We start from the raw sequence: 17,438 nt of genomic DNA, 5'->3' as shown, positions 1-17,438 counted from the left end.
CAATTTTCTGGCCAAGCCATCTTTAGTATAGTCACCCATCACCAGTTTGACTCTTCTTTACTGTAGGAAGCCCTCAAACTGTGTTTTGTAAAGTTGTGAAATGTGATTTTATGATTGGGGACGATCCCCTGATTAGTTGTTTTCTCTAACTAAAGTTTAGAAACAGTGAAGGTGGTTAAAGTCACTGATGTTTATCACCAATAAAATCTGTGAAAACTAGTACTTATCTAGTTATACCAGAAAATATTTTAAAATTGAGTCATTGCCTTTTTGGAAAAGGTGTCATTCCTGAAGTATTAGTGATCCCAACTATCAAAGCATTTTCATGGTCATGTAAAAGTGTCTTCTAGGACAACAACAGGACAGTGGCTGTCAGCGTTTACTACCAACTAAAGCCAAACAGCCCGCGAAAGCAGTCTGATAGTTTCGAGTCTGGGAAGTTCCACATTAAGATAATGAAGGATGGAAATGGCATCTATATGTTTTTTTTCTTTAAAACAACTGACAGTGTCAGTGCCTCCCTAGATACGGTGTGATACTTGGAAAAAAAAAAACATTAGTAACTGCTGTACGTGATGGCACCAAAAATAATAAATAATAATAATTTAATCAGGGCGCATACTGAACAATATAGCAGGTCGATGTTGTACAGAACTGTACTATGTGAGCTTCTCTTGTTTTACTTCCTGTTGAACCAGTGTGGGGTTTTTGCATTTCAAACATCTAGTCATTCTCCTGATTGGTTTCAGACTGCATTTATGTAAATGTTACAAGTATAACTATAAGTTATAACTATAATGGTCATGAACATGAAGGTGTAATGATGAAAGAATGGTTTGTAATGCTGGTGTTGTCTGAGAGAAAAGAGCCAATAACTTGTGACACATGTACAAATAAGGATTTTCACTCCAGTTTGCAGCACTTTATTCAAAGAAAACGTGACAGAGCCTTTCAATAACAAAAACCTGCTCCATGTTGTTTTATAGTCTCACAGTCTATTTTTCTTTCCTCTTCAGAACACTAATAAAAGCATCTTTGGGAACTTCCACATTGCCGATACGCCTCATCTTCTTTTTACCTTCTGCCTGTTTCTTCAGTAGCTTCATTTTCCGTGTAATGTCACCTCCATACTATCAAGACCAAAAAAAAGTGATTTCAAAGCATCAGTGGTATATTTGGACTTTTCTAAGAAGAAAGAAAAAACAAACTTTACTTACACATTTTGCGAGAACATTTTTTCTATACGCCTTTATTCTGGAAGAGACACGTGTGGTCATACCACATATTAAATACAGTACTTTACATCTGATTTCTACACATCATTTTAACAAAATCTTAGCTCTTGTACTTACGTTTCTCTTGCAATGACCTTACTTCCAATAGCTGCCTGTATGGCAATCTCAAACATCTGCCTTGGGATGGAGTCCTTTAGTCGCTCACACATGGCTTTCCCTGTACTGTACGCACGCTCCCTGTAATGAAAACACACTTATCAGAACAAATCATAAAACTGTTAAAGTACTGACGGGTGCCCATATATCAGCTTCACCCTGACAGGTAAAGCTAATGAAAAAGCAAATGAGAGTGGAGCAGAAAGTCCACCACCCTCACCACGTCACCTTAAAATACAGTAGTGAATACTGACATGCCCGTGTGTCATTTACAATTAATCAATAAACGTTCTGTGTGGGAGGTCAGCACAAAATCAAACCGTGGTTCAAGCCACAGGACTCACGGTACTTTGAAATTTAAACATTTGTCCTTAATCTAGAGTACTAGCTTAACAACAGACTGTGAAAAAAAGCAGCATTATTGGTGGTACTGTCTCCTAAACACTGCAGAAAGCTAAGCTGGATTTTCACCAAAGTCAGTTTGACTTTGGTGTTTCACCAAACACTATCCAGACCAATATAATATTTGGTGATTTAAAAAACCAGTATATGAAGCTGATATTTTTTTTCTTTCACAAAACAAACTGATTTCCTGAACATTTGATATGTCTAGGTATTTATCAGTCCCTAATAAGATAATATGACAATGCAAGTTAGGTTGTTTTTATGGCTTTAGAAACATGTGCCCACAGGGAAGTTGCAGAGTGCCCTCTGGTGTACAAACTATGCAACACCAACAGTCCTAACATGAATGAAGGGTGTTTCTCCCATCCCCTCTTCACTTTTTAACTTTGCTTTTATTGGTTGTTATAAATGCAGATACCAATTTATCAGCAAACAGCTGATATCGTCTGGGCTCTAAGCTGTTTGAAGTAGGTCTAGGTGAAGTTTTCTGTTTCAGACACACCAGTGCTGGTGCAAGGAGAGACTTCTGAATGCTTTAGCTCATATTACAGAGACAGACATCAGCTGAGCAATTGAAAGGAAACAGTTAAAAGTCATAACATTTGTCTGATTTATTTTCTCACGCAATTATCTTATTTAGAATAAGTATGTTGTGCAAACTTAAAATTATGCTTTATATTAGTATTATATAAAAATATAATGTCTTTGAAGGTTCTCAGTCATCCAAGTCATGGTAATCTAAGCAGCTTTAAAAGAAAGGCGACTGGAGTTTCTTGAAGACATTTCATCTATCAGCCAAAGTTTCAGGTGAACTCACTGTGACACCTTCCCACCCAAACCCTTTTCCTTCCTAGACGCCTTAACGCCCACTCGCATAAATCACATGATAGGGTGGGGCAAGGTCTCACAATGGGTTCACCCGTATAGTGATCCACATCAGTTTTCACACCCTGGCTCATGTGATTAGGCAGATGATCAATGGGTCAACGACCCTTTTAAGGACACTCCCAGTAGGGTTTAAAAACCAATTACCCTTAGAACTGAAGAAGGTTCTCGGATGAGAGGTGAAACGTCTTCAAGAAACTTCAGGAAGTTCAGAAACTCCTTAGATAGTAATAGTTATTGATAATATATATTTACTTGTTTATTTGTAACATATGTTAAGCCTGTGTAAAAATGAAAAAGCTTTCAGTTTTCTCGTAATTGGATAAAATGAACTAGCTGTAATGGGTCAGCTAGCTCCATCCTCTCAAATGAAGCATGAACTTTATCACCCATCTCTTTGGGAGAAACTGGATCGTACATTTTCTGTACATCTGTTTTCAAACTGTAAGGTATGTTAATGACTTCTCTACTTGAAAAGGCGTAGAGAACACGCCTCCAATAAAAGACATTCTGCTCTGTGATTGGTGCGTTGGCCTTAAGGAACAGACCGAAGCTTCGCTCGAGTCGGCTCAGCTCCAAGGCTTACTGTATAAATCGTCTGAGAGTAGCCATCATTGGCGAAGCGTAGCGCCCTTCAATTACCTACGTCTGTTCTGGCTCCTGTACCGGCTTTGCTAGTGAGTACATTACACACAGATCTTGCTGAACGTCATCACATTTCTTCTGTAAAGTTACTCCTTTGTCCTTGTCCAGTGTGTAAAGTCATGTTAACAGCAGCTGCCAAAAGGCCTTTTTTTCTTAAATGTTAACCATAGTGCTGAATACATTTCATGCTTCACAGGCAAAGAGTAATTACTATAGTAATGAAGGACTATATACTGTAACCTTGCCAGTAACAATAACAATGAAGGTAAGAATATGACCAAAAAAATTCATAACAAGGTGCTCTTAAGTAACATCAGAGTCACATGTCCTGGCCAAAAAAAGTAAATTACTCAGTGAAAATTAACACAAAAGTCTCAATTTTTTACCTCAGAGCATTATCTGAAATGTACCTGTGTACAACTGTGGTCAGCTCTTCTACTGGGCGTCCATTCAGCAGAATATCCATCTTTATCAAATCAGCAGCCTGGTAACCTGCATTCTCATAATCAAAGCTGCGCAACATAAAAACACATAAGGTGCACAGGAGAGGCTACACCATTAGAGTGCATGGAAAAAGATTTTACACCAAAATTAAAATGAATTAATAACTTAATGTGTGAAACCTTTTTTTAAACTTGTAACATTGGATACTTTCCATAATCTACACTTTCCTGAAAATGATACCTTCTATAACTCTTAATACCTAAATACTGCAGATAAAACCTACAAAATCTATAAAAATCCATTACACAGTGTATTTACATAACACTTTACCTGGCGTATCCAGATGAGTGTGATTTGAGGAGGTCATAGAAATCCACCACGATTTCATTTAAAGGGAAGAGATATTTCATCATGACACGCTGGTCATCTATGTACACCATGTTCTTCTGGACCGCCCTGCGATTCTATAAGAACACAAACCGTTAGTCTGACATGTTATTGATACACCAGCTATAACTTTATTGGTTATTTCTGAAACAGAGGAAGGCCGCATGGTGACAAAAACACCTGAAAATGTCAAGTTTCATCGGAAAATAAGTTTTTCATAAACACAGATGGAAATTCGTTCTCCAGGTTACAGTATTATTGGTCCTCTTTGTCATCAGACCAGTTTTTAAAGAGTTAAAAAAATTTGTTCTCCCACAATTTAGATAAGATGTTTACAAAGTAGAGCGATAATGTTAAAATAGAAAAGTAAAATAACTTGTACAGGTTAAACTGCAGACGGAGGTTTTCTTCTATATTCCATCTGCATTTTTCGCATTTCCTTCTTACCAAACACAGAGTCATAATCTTTCCAATGTAAACGTCTGGAGTGAGAATGGTCCCCAGGACCATGGGCTCCAAATACTCTGACACGACCGACCTGTCGGGGAACTGAGCGGGATTCACAATGGTTATCTCCTCACTGCCATGTTCCTGTAAGCAGAAGAAGGTTTGAACATTGTAAACCATATTTATTTCTATTTTCTGACAGTTTTAATAATTTGTAAAATCATTCAACTCTCAGAAAATCATTACAATATTTACTGACAGTGGGATAAGAAAGTTTCCCAGCATTACACTTTGTTTAGTCTTTGAACCAACGATCTGACACATTCTTAAAGTGAATGAGTGCACTGGGCAGCTAAACAACATCAAACGCCCTCAAAGACCACAGAAGACAACTCAAGTGAATGATCACAGAATTATTTTCTTAGTAAGAAACAACTTAACAGCATCTAACAAATTCAAGAACACTGAAACAGATAGACATAACATTATCAGGTGACGCCTTCATGAATGGATATACAGAGGATTTACAACAAGGTTTAAACCTCTGGTTTCATTCAAAAACAAGAAGGCCAGATTAGACTTTGGCAGAAAACATCTACAAGAGCAAAACAAACAAAACAAACAAAAAGTGTGGAGATATAAAACCAAGACTAAATTGTAGCACTTTGTATAGAAAAGGAAAGAATATCTCATGATCGGAAACAATCAGCAGAGGCATACATGACTGCCAGTGGATCCATGTCACTAGTGTTTACTGATGATGTGATCTGATATGAAGTATCAGGATGAATTGTGAAGTGTACATGGCTGTACTCTCTGCTCAGGTTCAGCTAAATGCTACAAAAATCAATTGTCCAGCCCTTCACAGAGCAAATGAATAACAACATATAGCAAAGAAATGGGATATTCTTCAATGGCCAAGTCAGTCACCTGATTTTAACCCAGTAGAGCTGCTCTTTAGTTAGTGAAGACTAAAATGAATGCAAAGAGACAAGCGAGCAGCAACTGAAGGTTGCTGCATTAAAGGTCTAACACAGGATCTCAAGGGAGGAAAGGATTTTCATCTGAGAAAAAAAATCATTATATTTAAAATTATGTTAGTTTGTCCAGTTACTTTTGGGGCTCTGGAAATCAGAGACTATGCATGAATATGGCTGTGAATCCTAAAATGTTAATAAAATATCTTTGTTAAACCCCTTAAATGAAAGCTGGAAGTCTAAACTTTAATCACACTGTGAATGTTTCATTTAAAATGATGCAGAGAGGCGATATTACAAAAAATAATAATAAAACATTTAATGGTCCAACTATTTATAGAGCTGAGTGTACGATAAGTAACAGAGGGACTTCAGCATGCTTTGTGTTTTCCCATTAGTGTTAGAACATTCTGCACCATTTCCCATCAGGTAGCTCATACACTATATCATTTTACAGGAAGCAAGCCAGTGACACCAGACAGCCTTCATCCATAATCAATTTCCAAGTCAGCTGAAACTTGCTTTTTGATGAAATCAGCGTGAGCCAAGCTCTGCACCAAGGCTAGAAGATATACGAGCGAGGAATGGCTCTTACCTTGATGAGTTTGGCTGAGGAGAGCACAGCCTTGTAGGGCACGGTGGGCGCAGTCACGATAACAGAAGCATTGTATTCCTGCTCCAGCCTCTGATTGAACACCTCCATATGGAGGAGACCCAGGAAGCCAAGTCTGCAGGGGGACAGGAAGGTCCACAGGTGCACTCGAGCTTCATAATTGATATTCAGGCTTTTAATTAGAAAGAGGCCGTTTGGAAACAGTTCAACAGTAAGTAAGACTCATTGCTATCCCAGCACAGTGTTGTACATTTAGATTGTCTAAATCACACCCACGAACAGAATCGAATGTACATCATCTGGACTGATAATGTGACCTGAGATAATAAACAGACTCGTACTTGGCTGAGTAATCTGGCAACACCCAGTGTGTCCTAAGGAAAGTTATGTTTCCCGGTTAATCATTTGTTGTTAAAGTTTGTGAACAAAATCATGACAGAATATTAAACTGGATTTAGCTCATTAATTTTCTCATCAATAAACACACAAAAGTCCAAAGTGACAAAGCAGAAAACAACTTTTGTAAACTTTTGCGATTTTTTTTTCCAGACTTCATTTAAAAACTTTGTCAACCAGAAAGCTGGGCATTAATGGGAAATGAGGATTTTACTGTTTGGGACGGTCATGCTAACTGCCACATTCTGCCACGGCAGATGGCCCCGCCCCTCCCTAAGCCTGGTTCTGCTGGAGGTTTCTTCCTGTTAAAAGGGAGTTTTTCCTTCCCACTGTCGCCAAGTGCTTGCTCATAGGGGGTCTTCTCGTGTTGGGAGTTCTCTGCATTATTTTAGGGTCTTTACCTTACTTTTGACTTTGACTGTGATTTGATGTTTTATAAATAAGATTGAATTAAATTGAACTGAACATGTTGTGTTGCTGAGCACACGTAATTCCAGATTCTTGTGCATTACAGATGATCATTTAATACACATAAACACCAAAAAACACAACTAAATAACGCCAATCCAGAAAAAAAAAAGTAAGCTGTCAAGCTATTAGCATCACAGTCTGTTTCATTGATGTATCCTGTGTCCTTCTTTTTCTCCTCATGTAGGCAAGATGGAGACCACTGAGGGCAAACAGTGCACAGCATTCTAGAGACAACTTTTTGACTAAGTACACAAACATAGTCTGTGTTTGTCCTCCATATCTAAGTATGGAGGAGTGTGGTATCTTTGAGTTGATAGTGCGTGGCAGACTGACAGACAGAACTCTGTCAAGACTCAGATCAGAGGAAGATAAACAAAAATGAGATGAAGCTGCCCAAAGAGTGTAGAGGCCTCTGACCTTCTCAAAAAAAATCTTGACACACCAACAGTCCTCGAATATCTGGCTGCCCGGCTAGTCTAAGTAATCTGAGACAAATCTTGGTTGTTGCTGATGGTCAGTTGCTAGCTGACATTCCAGTCTCTGGTTACCAAGGTAACCCTATAATGCATTTAACACCATATCGTAAGTGAATCAGTAACAGTATCTTTCACTGTAACTGGCAGACACTTCAGTTGTTCGCCCTGAGAAAAGTTTAACTCTATCAAAGTCCTCTGGTTTAAAATTGATTACTCTGCTACACTCTCACACATCTCGGTGGCATGTGTTGAGGAGACCAGCCTCTGATTGTCACCTCGTGTGCTCAGGAGGATCTCAGGCTGGGGCAAAGGTTTACATTTCATGAAGATGATGACCCCACATAGACTGCCAAGAAAACATGAAAAACAGTCCTGGTGTGGCCCAGCTAGAGTCCAGAGTCTGGACTTAAAGTTGATAGTGAACCTCTAGAGAGACCAAAGGCTGTGCACTGACCTAACTAACCAATCTTGTTAAGCTTAAATGACTCTGCCAAGAAAAATAGAGGATATTTCCAAAACTGTAGTGTGCCAAGCTTGTAGGGGTCATTCCAAAAAAGCCGTGACGCTGTCAGTGGTGCGTGCTGCCAAAGGTGCTTTCACCCTGTACCAAGTGCCTGAACATTAACATAAATGGGAAATTTGAATGTTTTCAATACTTTTACAGTAACCTCCATAAAATCCCGTAAGTGGGAACTAAACATTTGTGTGTCCACACCTCAGTGTCTTAATTACCCAAACACTTTGTTTCCATTCACCCCTACATGACACCCAACAGCCCAATCCTTGGCTGGGTATCATTTTTATTCTAATTCAAAAAACATTCATGCCAACCTCCATCCTGCCCCCAGGGCCAGACTGCTGTCTCTTTGCACTGCGACACTCGAGTCATTCAGGGTCAGTCTTTCAATGGCGCTGCGGAGGCCAGTGTATTCTGACTGGTCCATTGGATACATGCCTGAGGGACGGGAAAAATAGAGAGTGTACATCAGCAGGAAACAAGACTCCTGCATCACAGTGGAAACACAAAGGAGTTTCATCTTTATCCAGTTCTTTCGAAGTACTCAGGACTAAGCTTCACATTATTACCATCTCACAGTGTTTATGTAGAAATGGTTACATTAGCTCAAGTTCTTAATCTTTTTTATTTTTTCATTGAAACAGAAAGAACACTTCTTACCAGCAAAGACCATGGCTTTGGCAGGTTTGAATCCTGGGAGAGCTTCGACTGGCTGCTCCTGCAGGTAGAGTGTGTCACCGATCTGGGCCTCTTTCACATCCTTCATCCCTGCTATGATGTAACCCACCTGACCTGCAAATCTACAAAAAAAGCCAACCTCAGAAAGCAACACTAATTTACAACCTTCAGTCTTTATTTTGCAAAAACCTCTGCACACATGTAAATGACACTGATTTTTTTTAACTTGTGGTTATTTTGGAAATGTTGGTCTGTATATTCAATAGTTCAAGTAACTGATAAAATAAAATCAAATAAAAATTAAAATGTTTGCAGACTCCCACCATAAAATAAAAAAGAACCATTTACCCAGTTTAACCTTTTAAATTTGGTTGATATCCCACATAAGGTCATCTCATTGTAAAGTGCTGTGAGCATAACCTGTAGATAAAAGATGGACACAGCCTTTATGTCTTAACAGTAAAGCCAAGAAGTGCATTTTGTGTAGTGCGGTGAATTTTGTGGTTTTAAAAATAAGTCTACTTCCAAGCTCCAAGACTTCCAGTAAACACATTCATGATGGGTTTAGAGCAGCGGTCCCCAACCCCCGGGCCATGGACCGGTACTGGTCCGTGAGTCATTTGGTACCGGGCCACGAGAGTTGAGGCTCAGGTGTGAAATTTATGGTTTTCGGGATTTTTATCGTTAACTCGGTTTCCCTGGGTCTCTTCCCCTGTTGTAGTTGTGTGTCTTATTTTGAAAGAAATATTTACGCATTACCATAACTTTCAGTGTTGTTGGCGCATTTCAGGAGGACGCTGCTAATAAAGTTACACAATTACACAGTGGATTCACATTTATTATTATGTTTACAAAATACCACAGTTTTTGTCTTAGTCGGATCATTTTATTTTATTGTATTTATCCGCGACACCTTAAAGGCTGGTCCATGAAAATATTCTCTGACATTAAACCGGTGTGTGGCGCAAAAAAGGTTGGGGACCGCTGGTTTAAAGTATCAAATGTTACTGCCAAGTCATACTGAATACAACAGAATTGTCATTAATGTCCAGTAGGAGCATAAAGCAGAGTGTGCTTTACCATGCTGTTGACATGTTGTTGCCATACTGCTGTGCAGTGTCCCTCAGTTTCTGTCAGACCTGCCCATCGCTCAAAACATCAAGATGGCAACAGTGGAAATGCTCAGCTGTAGGTTTTACTAACCAATTAATGAGTAGGTCCGTCTTTTATATACAGTCTATGGCATAAACATTCCAGGGCTCCTGCTGTATTTTGATTGTTCTTTGGAAGTTCTGTTCTGACCATGTCCATATGCACATCTGCTTTTTCCCCATGGGCTGCAAACTCACAGAGAGGGTAAACATCAACGTCAGTGTCAAACTGACTCCATCTTCCTGCTGACAATTATCATTTTCAAAAGTGTGCACGTGAAAAATACTGAAGGCGGCACATCGAGTCAGGAATCAACCTAAAATGTTCTTTAAAGTTCACACTCTCAAGTATAACATCTTCACCTCCGTCCTCACCATCTTTCCTCACCTCCAGCACTACTCACTAGATTGGGCTCCTTAGAGCTTTGTCGTTCTGAAACTGAGGATGACGGGTCACTGTTTTCTCACAGTGTAGGAGTTGATTCAGCACACGTCAGCTGATCAAGTGAAAGCGGTCAGAACAGGATCAATCAGGAACTCTTAAAACAATCGTGAGCTTTAAGGGGACAGCAGCCAAACTTAAATCAGGTAATCTGGTAAGTTTTCATCCCTTGCATTGGAAACTCTTTTTCATATAAATTTGCTGAAAGTAGTTTAGTTTTTATTTATGTAAAACGTTACGATCACTGACTGTAGCAGAGATCATGAGATGAATCCTAAAGTCAGTTTTAGTGGAAATGAAAAGAAATGGGGAAAAATGAGTGGAGGATTAACAGAGCGTACAGCTTCTGCGTTGGGTGCTCATCTGGCCGGAGAAGGCCTAGCTCGTTGACCTCGTAGGCTTTTCCGAGATGTGCCGACACAATCTTGTCCCCTTTTTTGACCCGACCTCCAAACACGGCAATGTTGGCCACGACTCCTCTGTAGTGGTCAAAATTGGAGTCAAACACTAAGGCTTTAAATGGGTCTTCGGTGCTCGCTATGGGCCTGTGAAAAAGTAGCAACATTTTACATTTGGGTTTTTGTTTTATATCAAATATTTTTCAGATAATGAATAAAACCAGAAGAGCCTTCTTACGGTGGAATCCTGTTTACAACAGCTTGGAGCACCTTGTCAACATTTGTTCCAAGTTTAGCTGAAATCTGAAGAACACACGGAGACATTTCTCAGAAAAGTGACTCAAAGCAAAGTGAAAAGCAGCTTTTGCAGCAAGTGCTCACCCTGATGCATTCTTCGCGTGGAATATCAAACACCTTTTCAATCTGTGACTCCACCCGCTCTGGATCAGCATTTTTCAAATCAATCTGAAGGAGACGCACCAGAATCAAACATGTGTTCGACTATAACGATAGCGTGTAACAAACCCAAACAGTGGAAGGTCAGATCGTACCTTATTGATGACGGGAATGATTGTCAGCTGAGCTTCAAATGCCAGGTAGAAGTTAGCAACAGTTTGTGCCTGAATGCCCTTCACACGACAGCAAAAAATTAAAATCTTCACACTTATGCAGCAAGCACATGACAAAGAAAGCATATTTTAGTACCTGATTGGCATCAACGATCAACAGGACACCCTGGCAAGCAGAAATCGAGCGAGACACTTCGTAGCTGAAGTCGACATGACCCTGAGGAGAAGATTCACATGCACAGCTTGAGCAAAAACAACTTTAGGGAAAAATGGCATGTTAGCCCGGGGATCGCAAACTCATCTTTGGGCCACATACAGCTCATTTTGATTTTAATAAGTGCAGTTTCAACAGTATGTCTGTAACTATGTGGAAGTGCTCTTAAAGAGTTCAACATATCCTCTGCAGAAAGAATATATTTCATACATGCAAACTTTTGAGCTAACACAGATGGAGGAAGCCATGCTCTAAAATTACAGCAGTGCAAACTGTGTGTTCACATTGTTATGCGAATTTGCATGTATTCAGTTGGTGATGCAGAAAATCTATAAATGTTTTTATTCTTGGTCCCAATGCTGCAGAGGCTCTTTTACACAGATACATTTACAACAAATGAGCTCAGACTTGAACATTGATCAGTCTGTAAGCTATTTATCACCAAGAATACCTTTTCAATCAATAAGATAAATTTCACTTTGACCCGATGGCAAATGTTACATCGACTGTCAGGAAGCGCTAAAGTAAATATATTATACTAAATATTCTTTTTTTTTTCTCCACTAAGTGAAGTGGTGATTGGTTAATGACTTTTCTCAGCTTTACTCTCATCATACTTGCATCAACAGTGTTTTATTTGAATGCTCATTATAGATCTGCTGCACCTGTTCCTCTGATAATGTCTCTGAGTGGAGAAGGGTGTAACTCTTTTGATTTTGTGGAAAAAGAGAGTGAAACGATGCCTGCAACCGCTGATAACTGCCACTGTGACACCTGTCAGCTGTGACGGGGGTTTTAGGTTCGTCGGGCCAGTTAACGCAACAAAGCCCGGTTCTATTGAATTTGCTACTTAGTATACCAACGTACACCTCTCCTTACCGGGGTGTCAATGAGGTTCAGGAGGTACCGCTGCCCCTCGTAGTTGTAAAACAAAGACGCTGTCTGGGCCTTTACGGTTATCCCCCTCTCTCGCTCCACCTGCAGCTTGTCCAGCACCTGTTTGTTCTTCTCCGTCTTTGCTATAGCACCTGTTTGTCAGTCACACCATCAGTGAAAATGATATGAATTAGTTTCAACATATGCGACACCAAAAAATGTGAACTGCTGACGGGTGCTCCCTGACGTGTGTGAGAGGTGCTATCGGGCCTCCAGCAGCAGGAGTAGGGTGACCAGGGGTCGTACTTTAGATTGCTCATACCACATCGCTTATATACTGACATAATGTCCCAGGGAAGAATATGAACTTAAGTCACAGAGTACACGTGAGTCTCAAATGAAGTGTGTGGCTGAAAAAGGGTAGCAGTGATGTATGGGCTCATCCCCAGTGAACTCCAGACTAGGCAGCAGCTGAAAACAGCTACAACATGTTGACAGTTATAGAAAGCCATCAAGTCACGCTCTCCTCAATCCTTAATCTAGTTATGCTGAAATGAAACCAAAGTAAAATACAACTGATTTGTCCTCACACATTAAATTCCAAGTTTCTCCTGTTTTTGGATGCGTTTATTTCTCAAATTTCCGACCACCTCTTAGCATCAGAAACATGTGTCACACTGCATCACACAACCCTGCTCTTTGCCTCACATTTGTTTCTTTGTTACTTTTACTCTTAACTAGAGGACACTGTGGAGTTTTACACGTGGAGCACTCTCGACAGGAGCAATATTACAAGTTTGTGTCATTAACTTCTACCTCTTGGACGTTTAAAAAAATAAAAATAAATTATGATTAATTTGGATTTGCTAAAAAATGAAAAGGTGAAAAGCTGACAGTGTAGAGTGTGGAGAGCAAACATACCAGTCATTTCCAGCAGTCTGTCAGCCAAGGTGCTTTTCCCGTGATCAATATGGGCGATGATGCAGAAGTTCCTGATTCTGTCCACAGGGAATTTGGACAGGTCCACAGCATCCTTAAAAGCAAAACAGCAGAAGCGTGCACTGAACAGCTGTATTATAGTACTCCACCTAAAGCCATGCTGCACACTTGGTTCAGTAACTGCAGCTTATGGTTCTCTGGGGGCGACAAACAGAGAGCTACTGGCTAATGGAGGCAAGAACTTTATGACTGTGCAGCTTCTTGGCTGTACTCTCAGAGTCTTTTCCAAACTGTAACAACAGTGTACCTGCTTATTATTATTATTAATATTATCATTATCAATGTTTATTGTATCTAGTTCACGCTGACAGTACCAGGTCCCAGCAGTTTATTACCTTGTCGGCCTGGGTGCTTAGCCTCCTGGAGCTGCTGCATAGCACAGGCAGTGCTTTCATCCAGCGGTGTCTAAACACTGTGTAGGTCACATTAGAGTCTTGACTCTTCCTTCTGCACATTTTAAACTGCAGCACACGTCTAAACAGGGGCGTCCCACAGCACCGTTTCACCATAGAAAACGACATGTTTCGGTTCCGCTTGTAGCCTCACGCCATGAAGAAGACAGGGAGGAGAAATAATGATGATGTAATGTTCACACGATACAATTAAATATACGAATTATATATATAAACGAAACTTTAAAAGAAAGAGCACTGTAATCATAACAACCCCGGCGCATTTGCTTTCAGAGGGCTGACATTTTGGGTGACAGGTCAGCGGCAAGGACTTCTGGGAAATGTTGTTCGTTTATCAAGAGAGGCGCAACACAACAAGAGGAAGCCTTACAATAACTTCCGTTTTCGTTTAGTCCAGCACAGAAAGCAAAAACATCTCTTTAATTCAAATGTACACTCAGCAAAGGTTAGCGCACTTCCCTTCTAATCTGCCGAGATGACACTAATGTCGATAAAGCTAGCTCGACTGCTGCTGTTCATGTGAAAGGATGTTTAAAAAAAAAAGGCTAATACGACCCCAGGTCAGGCTAATGCTTTTCTAAATATTATACAGCAGTGTCCATAGTGATTTATGCCGCAATAATATTTTTACAATCACGTTTGACGTCTGACGTTAACCTTCGAAAGCGTCCAGGGGTCAACTATCACGGCATAAAAATACCTTTGGAAATAACTGACAGGTGAAAGTCCCGCCCACTCAGGCTGTCAGATGAAGGATAAAAATGGATATCAGTTGCTATGACAACGAAACTGCCTCTCGCACAAGAATAGATTATGCCTCCTCTTTGTGCCAGCACAGATAATAAGCCTCTGCTAGTCCCCGCTTCTGCCTGTCATGCAATCATCTTTCCCCTTTTCAAAACGGGAGACTTTTAAACTGGGCGACGCGTTTGATTGAAAGCTGTTTTGCTTTCGATAATAAATGGCAGGCTTTTAAATGTAACGTGTTGCATTCATCCGTTTCAAAGACAGCGCCTCATTCATCAAAGGCGCTTCTGCCTCGTTTCTCCCGCATAATAAAAAATGATGCCGGTCATAAATCTCTCAGAAACAGGACTGTCTGTTGGTATGCAAGACATCGTGTAATTCTTTGCAGTGTTAAAACTTTAATATGACATAACAAGTATAGTATAAAACTAGTGTAAAACCAGGGGTGCAGTCATGGGGGGGGGACATGGGGGTCAAAGGCACCACTCCTCTGGTCACCCAACACAAACAATGTTAATGGCTATTATGCACTTGTTGCATCAAATAACCTATTTTTTTCCCACTATTAGAACTTTTTTTGCAGAAGCATTTGTCTACATGAGCAGTGCTTAACTGCAGAAATACAACTGCAGCTACTATGTTTGCTCAGTTAAACAACAGAATTGGAACACGCTAAGAGATTAAAAAGAAACTTGACATGTTTATGACCTGTAATAATGGTTTTCGTGTGTTCTTCAGGTTACATTTGAAAAAGTAGAAAACCTCTCTGGGTACTGAACCGTTAGGATTCAGGAGACAAGGATTTAGGAGCCTAATTTTATAAACAAAACTGAACTTAATTGAACCGTTATGTTATCTGGCTGGATTTTTCCACCAGAAAAATCCCAGTGAGCTTCCTGTATTCCAAGAAGACAAAAAGGAGGACCTTCATATGCACTGATTACTTTCCACTCATATGAATCTTTCAGCCTCGTTACACCATTTTTAGTTTTTTTTGTGTAAAATGGATGTCGTGAAATAAAACGTCCGTCAGCACTGATTTCTGTCAGACCACGGCTCACCCACAGTGTGGATGGAAAAATGAAACTTCAGCGAGCTTTGCATTAACAGCTCAGCGCCACAGGGCTTTTTGTGGGTTTTACCAACACGCTCATAATGATAGTTCTTGTCAGCCGAGGAGCACTGGTTGACAACAAATCCTCTTCTACTGAGGAAGGGCCGAGTTGCATCACTTGTGGTCCCAGGAGCCTACAGAGCTGTTGTGAGCTGAGCTACAGTTGAAAGCTGTTCTCAAAATACTAATATAACACATTTCAGATTTATTTCAAATACCATCGAACTTGAATGGATTCAAGAATCTGTGCTTTAAAGGATACACCTAAATGATATCTAACAACCCCTGTTATTTGTTTATATAGCAGTTCCCAATGCTGACATGTTAACTAGCTTCACTGAAAAGATATAGAAAGACAGAATCCGACTTTCTACTAGGTCTGAAATATGAAATAAACACTTTGTAAAATACATTGTTTCCCTATGAAAGCATGAAAAACGGTGACCTCGGAGATGGAGCCAATGTGGCAAGAAAACTAGTTCTTTGAATGAGAACCTGAGGCTGAGTCAGTCCCGTTAGACTAGATGTTAAGAAGCCCTAGTGTAACAGCAGAAATAAACATGTTTATAACCTGCTACAGAAAACCTGGTGAGTTTTAGTCTCTGGTCTATAATTTAATTTCCTGCTTCCCTTCACTTGTTTAAATTATATTAAGCATTGAAGTGGATTATAATGCGCAGGAATGCTCTGGCTGCCAGGTGGGTTACAGGCAGCTGTCTCTTAGGTGTAACCTCAGCAAATTCACTCTGAACTGATTCGGTGAACTGGATCTTTGAACCATATTTGTGGTGTCTGCCATTTAGAGCACTTTAATGCAATTATCTGACATAATTTGTTTGATTGTTGTACGGCTCATTGTACTAATAGAATATCAAGAGGTCTGTCTTCCAGTTTTGATGAGGGAAATTCTAGTGGATTGTGTTTTTTTGAGTGATATACCACCAATAGCAGGTTTTTGTGTCTGTGTGATCCACCCATACATTCTTTGGATGCACCATGCTAACCAAGCCAGTTAATGTTAGCTAATAACTCCACCCTCATCTCCCAATCCAGTTTTTAAGTCTGACGTCATTAGCTGTTTCTGGGTCCAAACTCTGCTTCAGGTCCCAAAGTCAAACGAACACTGGCGCAACCCACTGTTACAAACTGTCTAAATTCTTTCATCTTTAATAAAATGATCAGTGTGGCTGCTCTGCCAGGCATAACAATTAAGTTTAACATCCAGGCATCCATAAAAACAGAATTTATTAAATTTAACAGAGTTAGAAGTTAGCAGGAAGTTAGCTCGCTAGTTTCCAACTAAACATAATATAGCATGTTCTGACTGAGAGATTTCTGAAAAAATTAAAATGTACAGCTCTGCTATCACTTCAGACATAAATGAAGACAGAAAACTAAACAGTAGTCACGTTTGAAGTTTTACTTTAGTTGGGCTAGCTGGTATATAATGATGCGCTACGTTGTGGCTAGCTATACAGCTATGGTTAGCATAATATAAACACAGTGAAGCTGGAGAATGAACACTAACTTAAGGGTTTCCAGTGGTTAGGGACAACCATGCTGTAAACGGACCAAACTTCAGTCAGGAGAACAACTGAGATAATCCATCCACAATACGAGGTTAGTCATTAATATACTGCTGCATGGGCTGGGCTGTAGTTACATTGTAAGGTTTTAAAAACTGAGCTTTAAAATGAACAGTGGTAATAAAAACCGAGAGAGGCCGACAGTGATCACTGACTGTTTTTAAGGGCTTGTCGAGATCAAATAGAACAAGATACAA

At 39.9% G+C, this 17,438-nt stretch overlaps 1 protein-coding gene across 2 annotated transcripts; it reads right to left on the bottom strand.

Moving 5' to 3' along the window:
* Positions 1-894: 894 nt before the first annotated feature.
* Positions 895-14,529, bottom strand: guf1 (GTP binding elongation factor GUF1). Of its 2 annotated transcripts, XM_006781852.3 has the most exons (18): positions 14,432-14,529; positions 13,717-13,922; positions 13,304-13,415; positions 12,386-12,534; positions 11,429-11,509; positions 11,275-11,352; positions 11,105-11,188; positions 10,962-11,026; positions 10,667-10,870; positions 8,715-8,854; positions 8,369-8,492; positions 6,177-6,309; positions 4,605-4,748; positions 4,101-4,234; positions 3,737-3,838; positions 1,353-1,472; positions 1,218-1,254; positions 895-1,130 (listed from the first exon to the last, which is right to left on the bottom strand). In XM_006781852.3, exons 2-18 carry the CDS (start codon positions 13,900-13,902, stop codon positions 996-998), a joined length of 2,028 nt encoding a protein of 675 aa, XP_006781915.1. In that variant the 5' UTR covers positions 13,903-13,922; positions 14,432-14,529; the 3' UTR covers positions 895-995. The 2 variants fall into 2 exon arrangements, with proteins under 2 accessions (XP_006781915.1, XP_006781916.1); XM_006781853.3 differs by lacking the exon at positions 14,432-14,529 and having other exon boundaries at positions 13,717-14,413.
* Positions 14,530-17,438: the final 2,909 nt, after the last annotated feature.

This window comes from Neolamprologus brichardi, chromosome 2 (assembly GCF_056152115.1).
Source record: "Neolamprologus brichardi isolate AB-2024 chromosome 2, ASM5615211v1, whole genome shotgun sequence".
In the NCBI taxonomy this organism is placed as follows: Eukaryota; Metazoa; Chordata; class Actinopteri; order Cichliformes; family Cichlidae; genus Neolamprologus; species Neolamprologus brichardi.
This window is presented reverse-complemented; position numbering and strand designations above follow the sequence as displayed.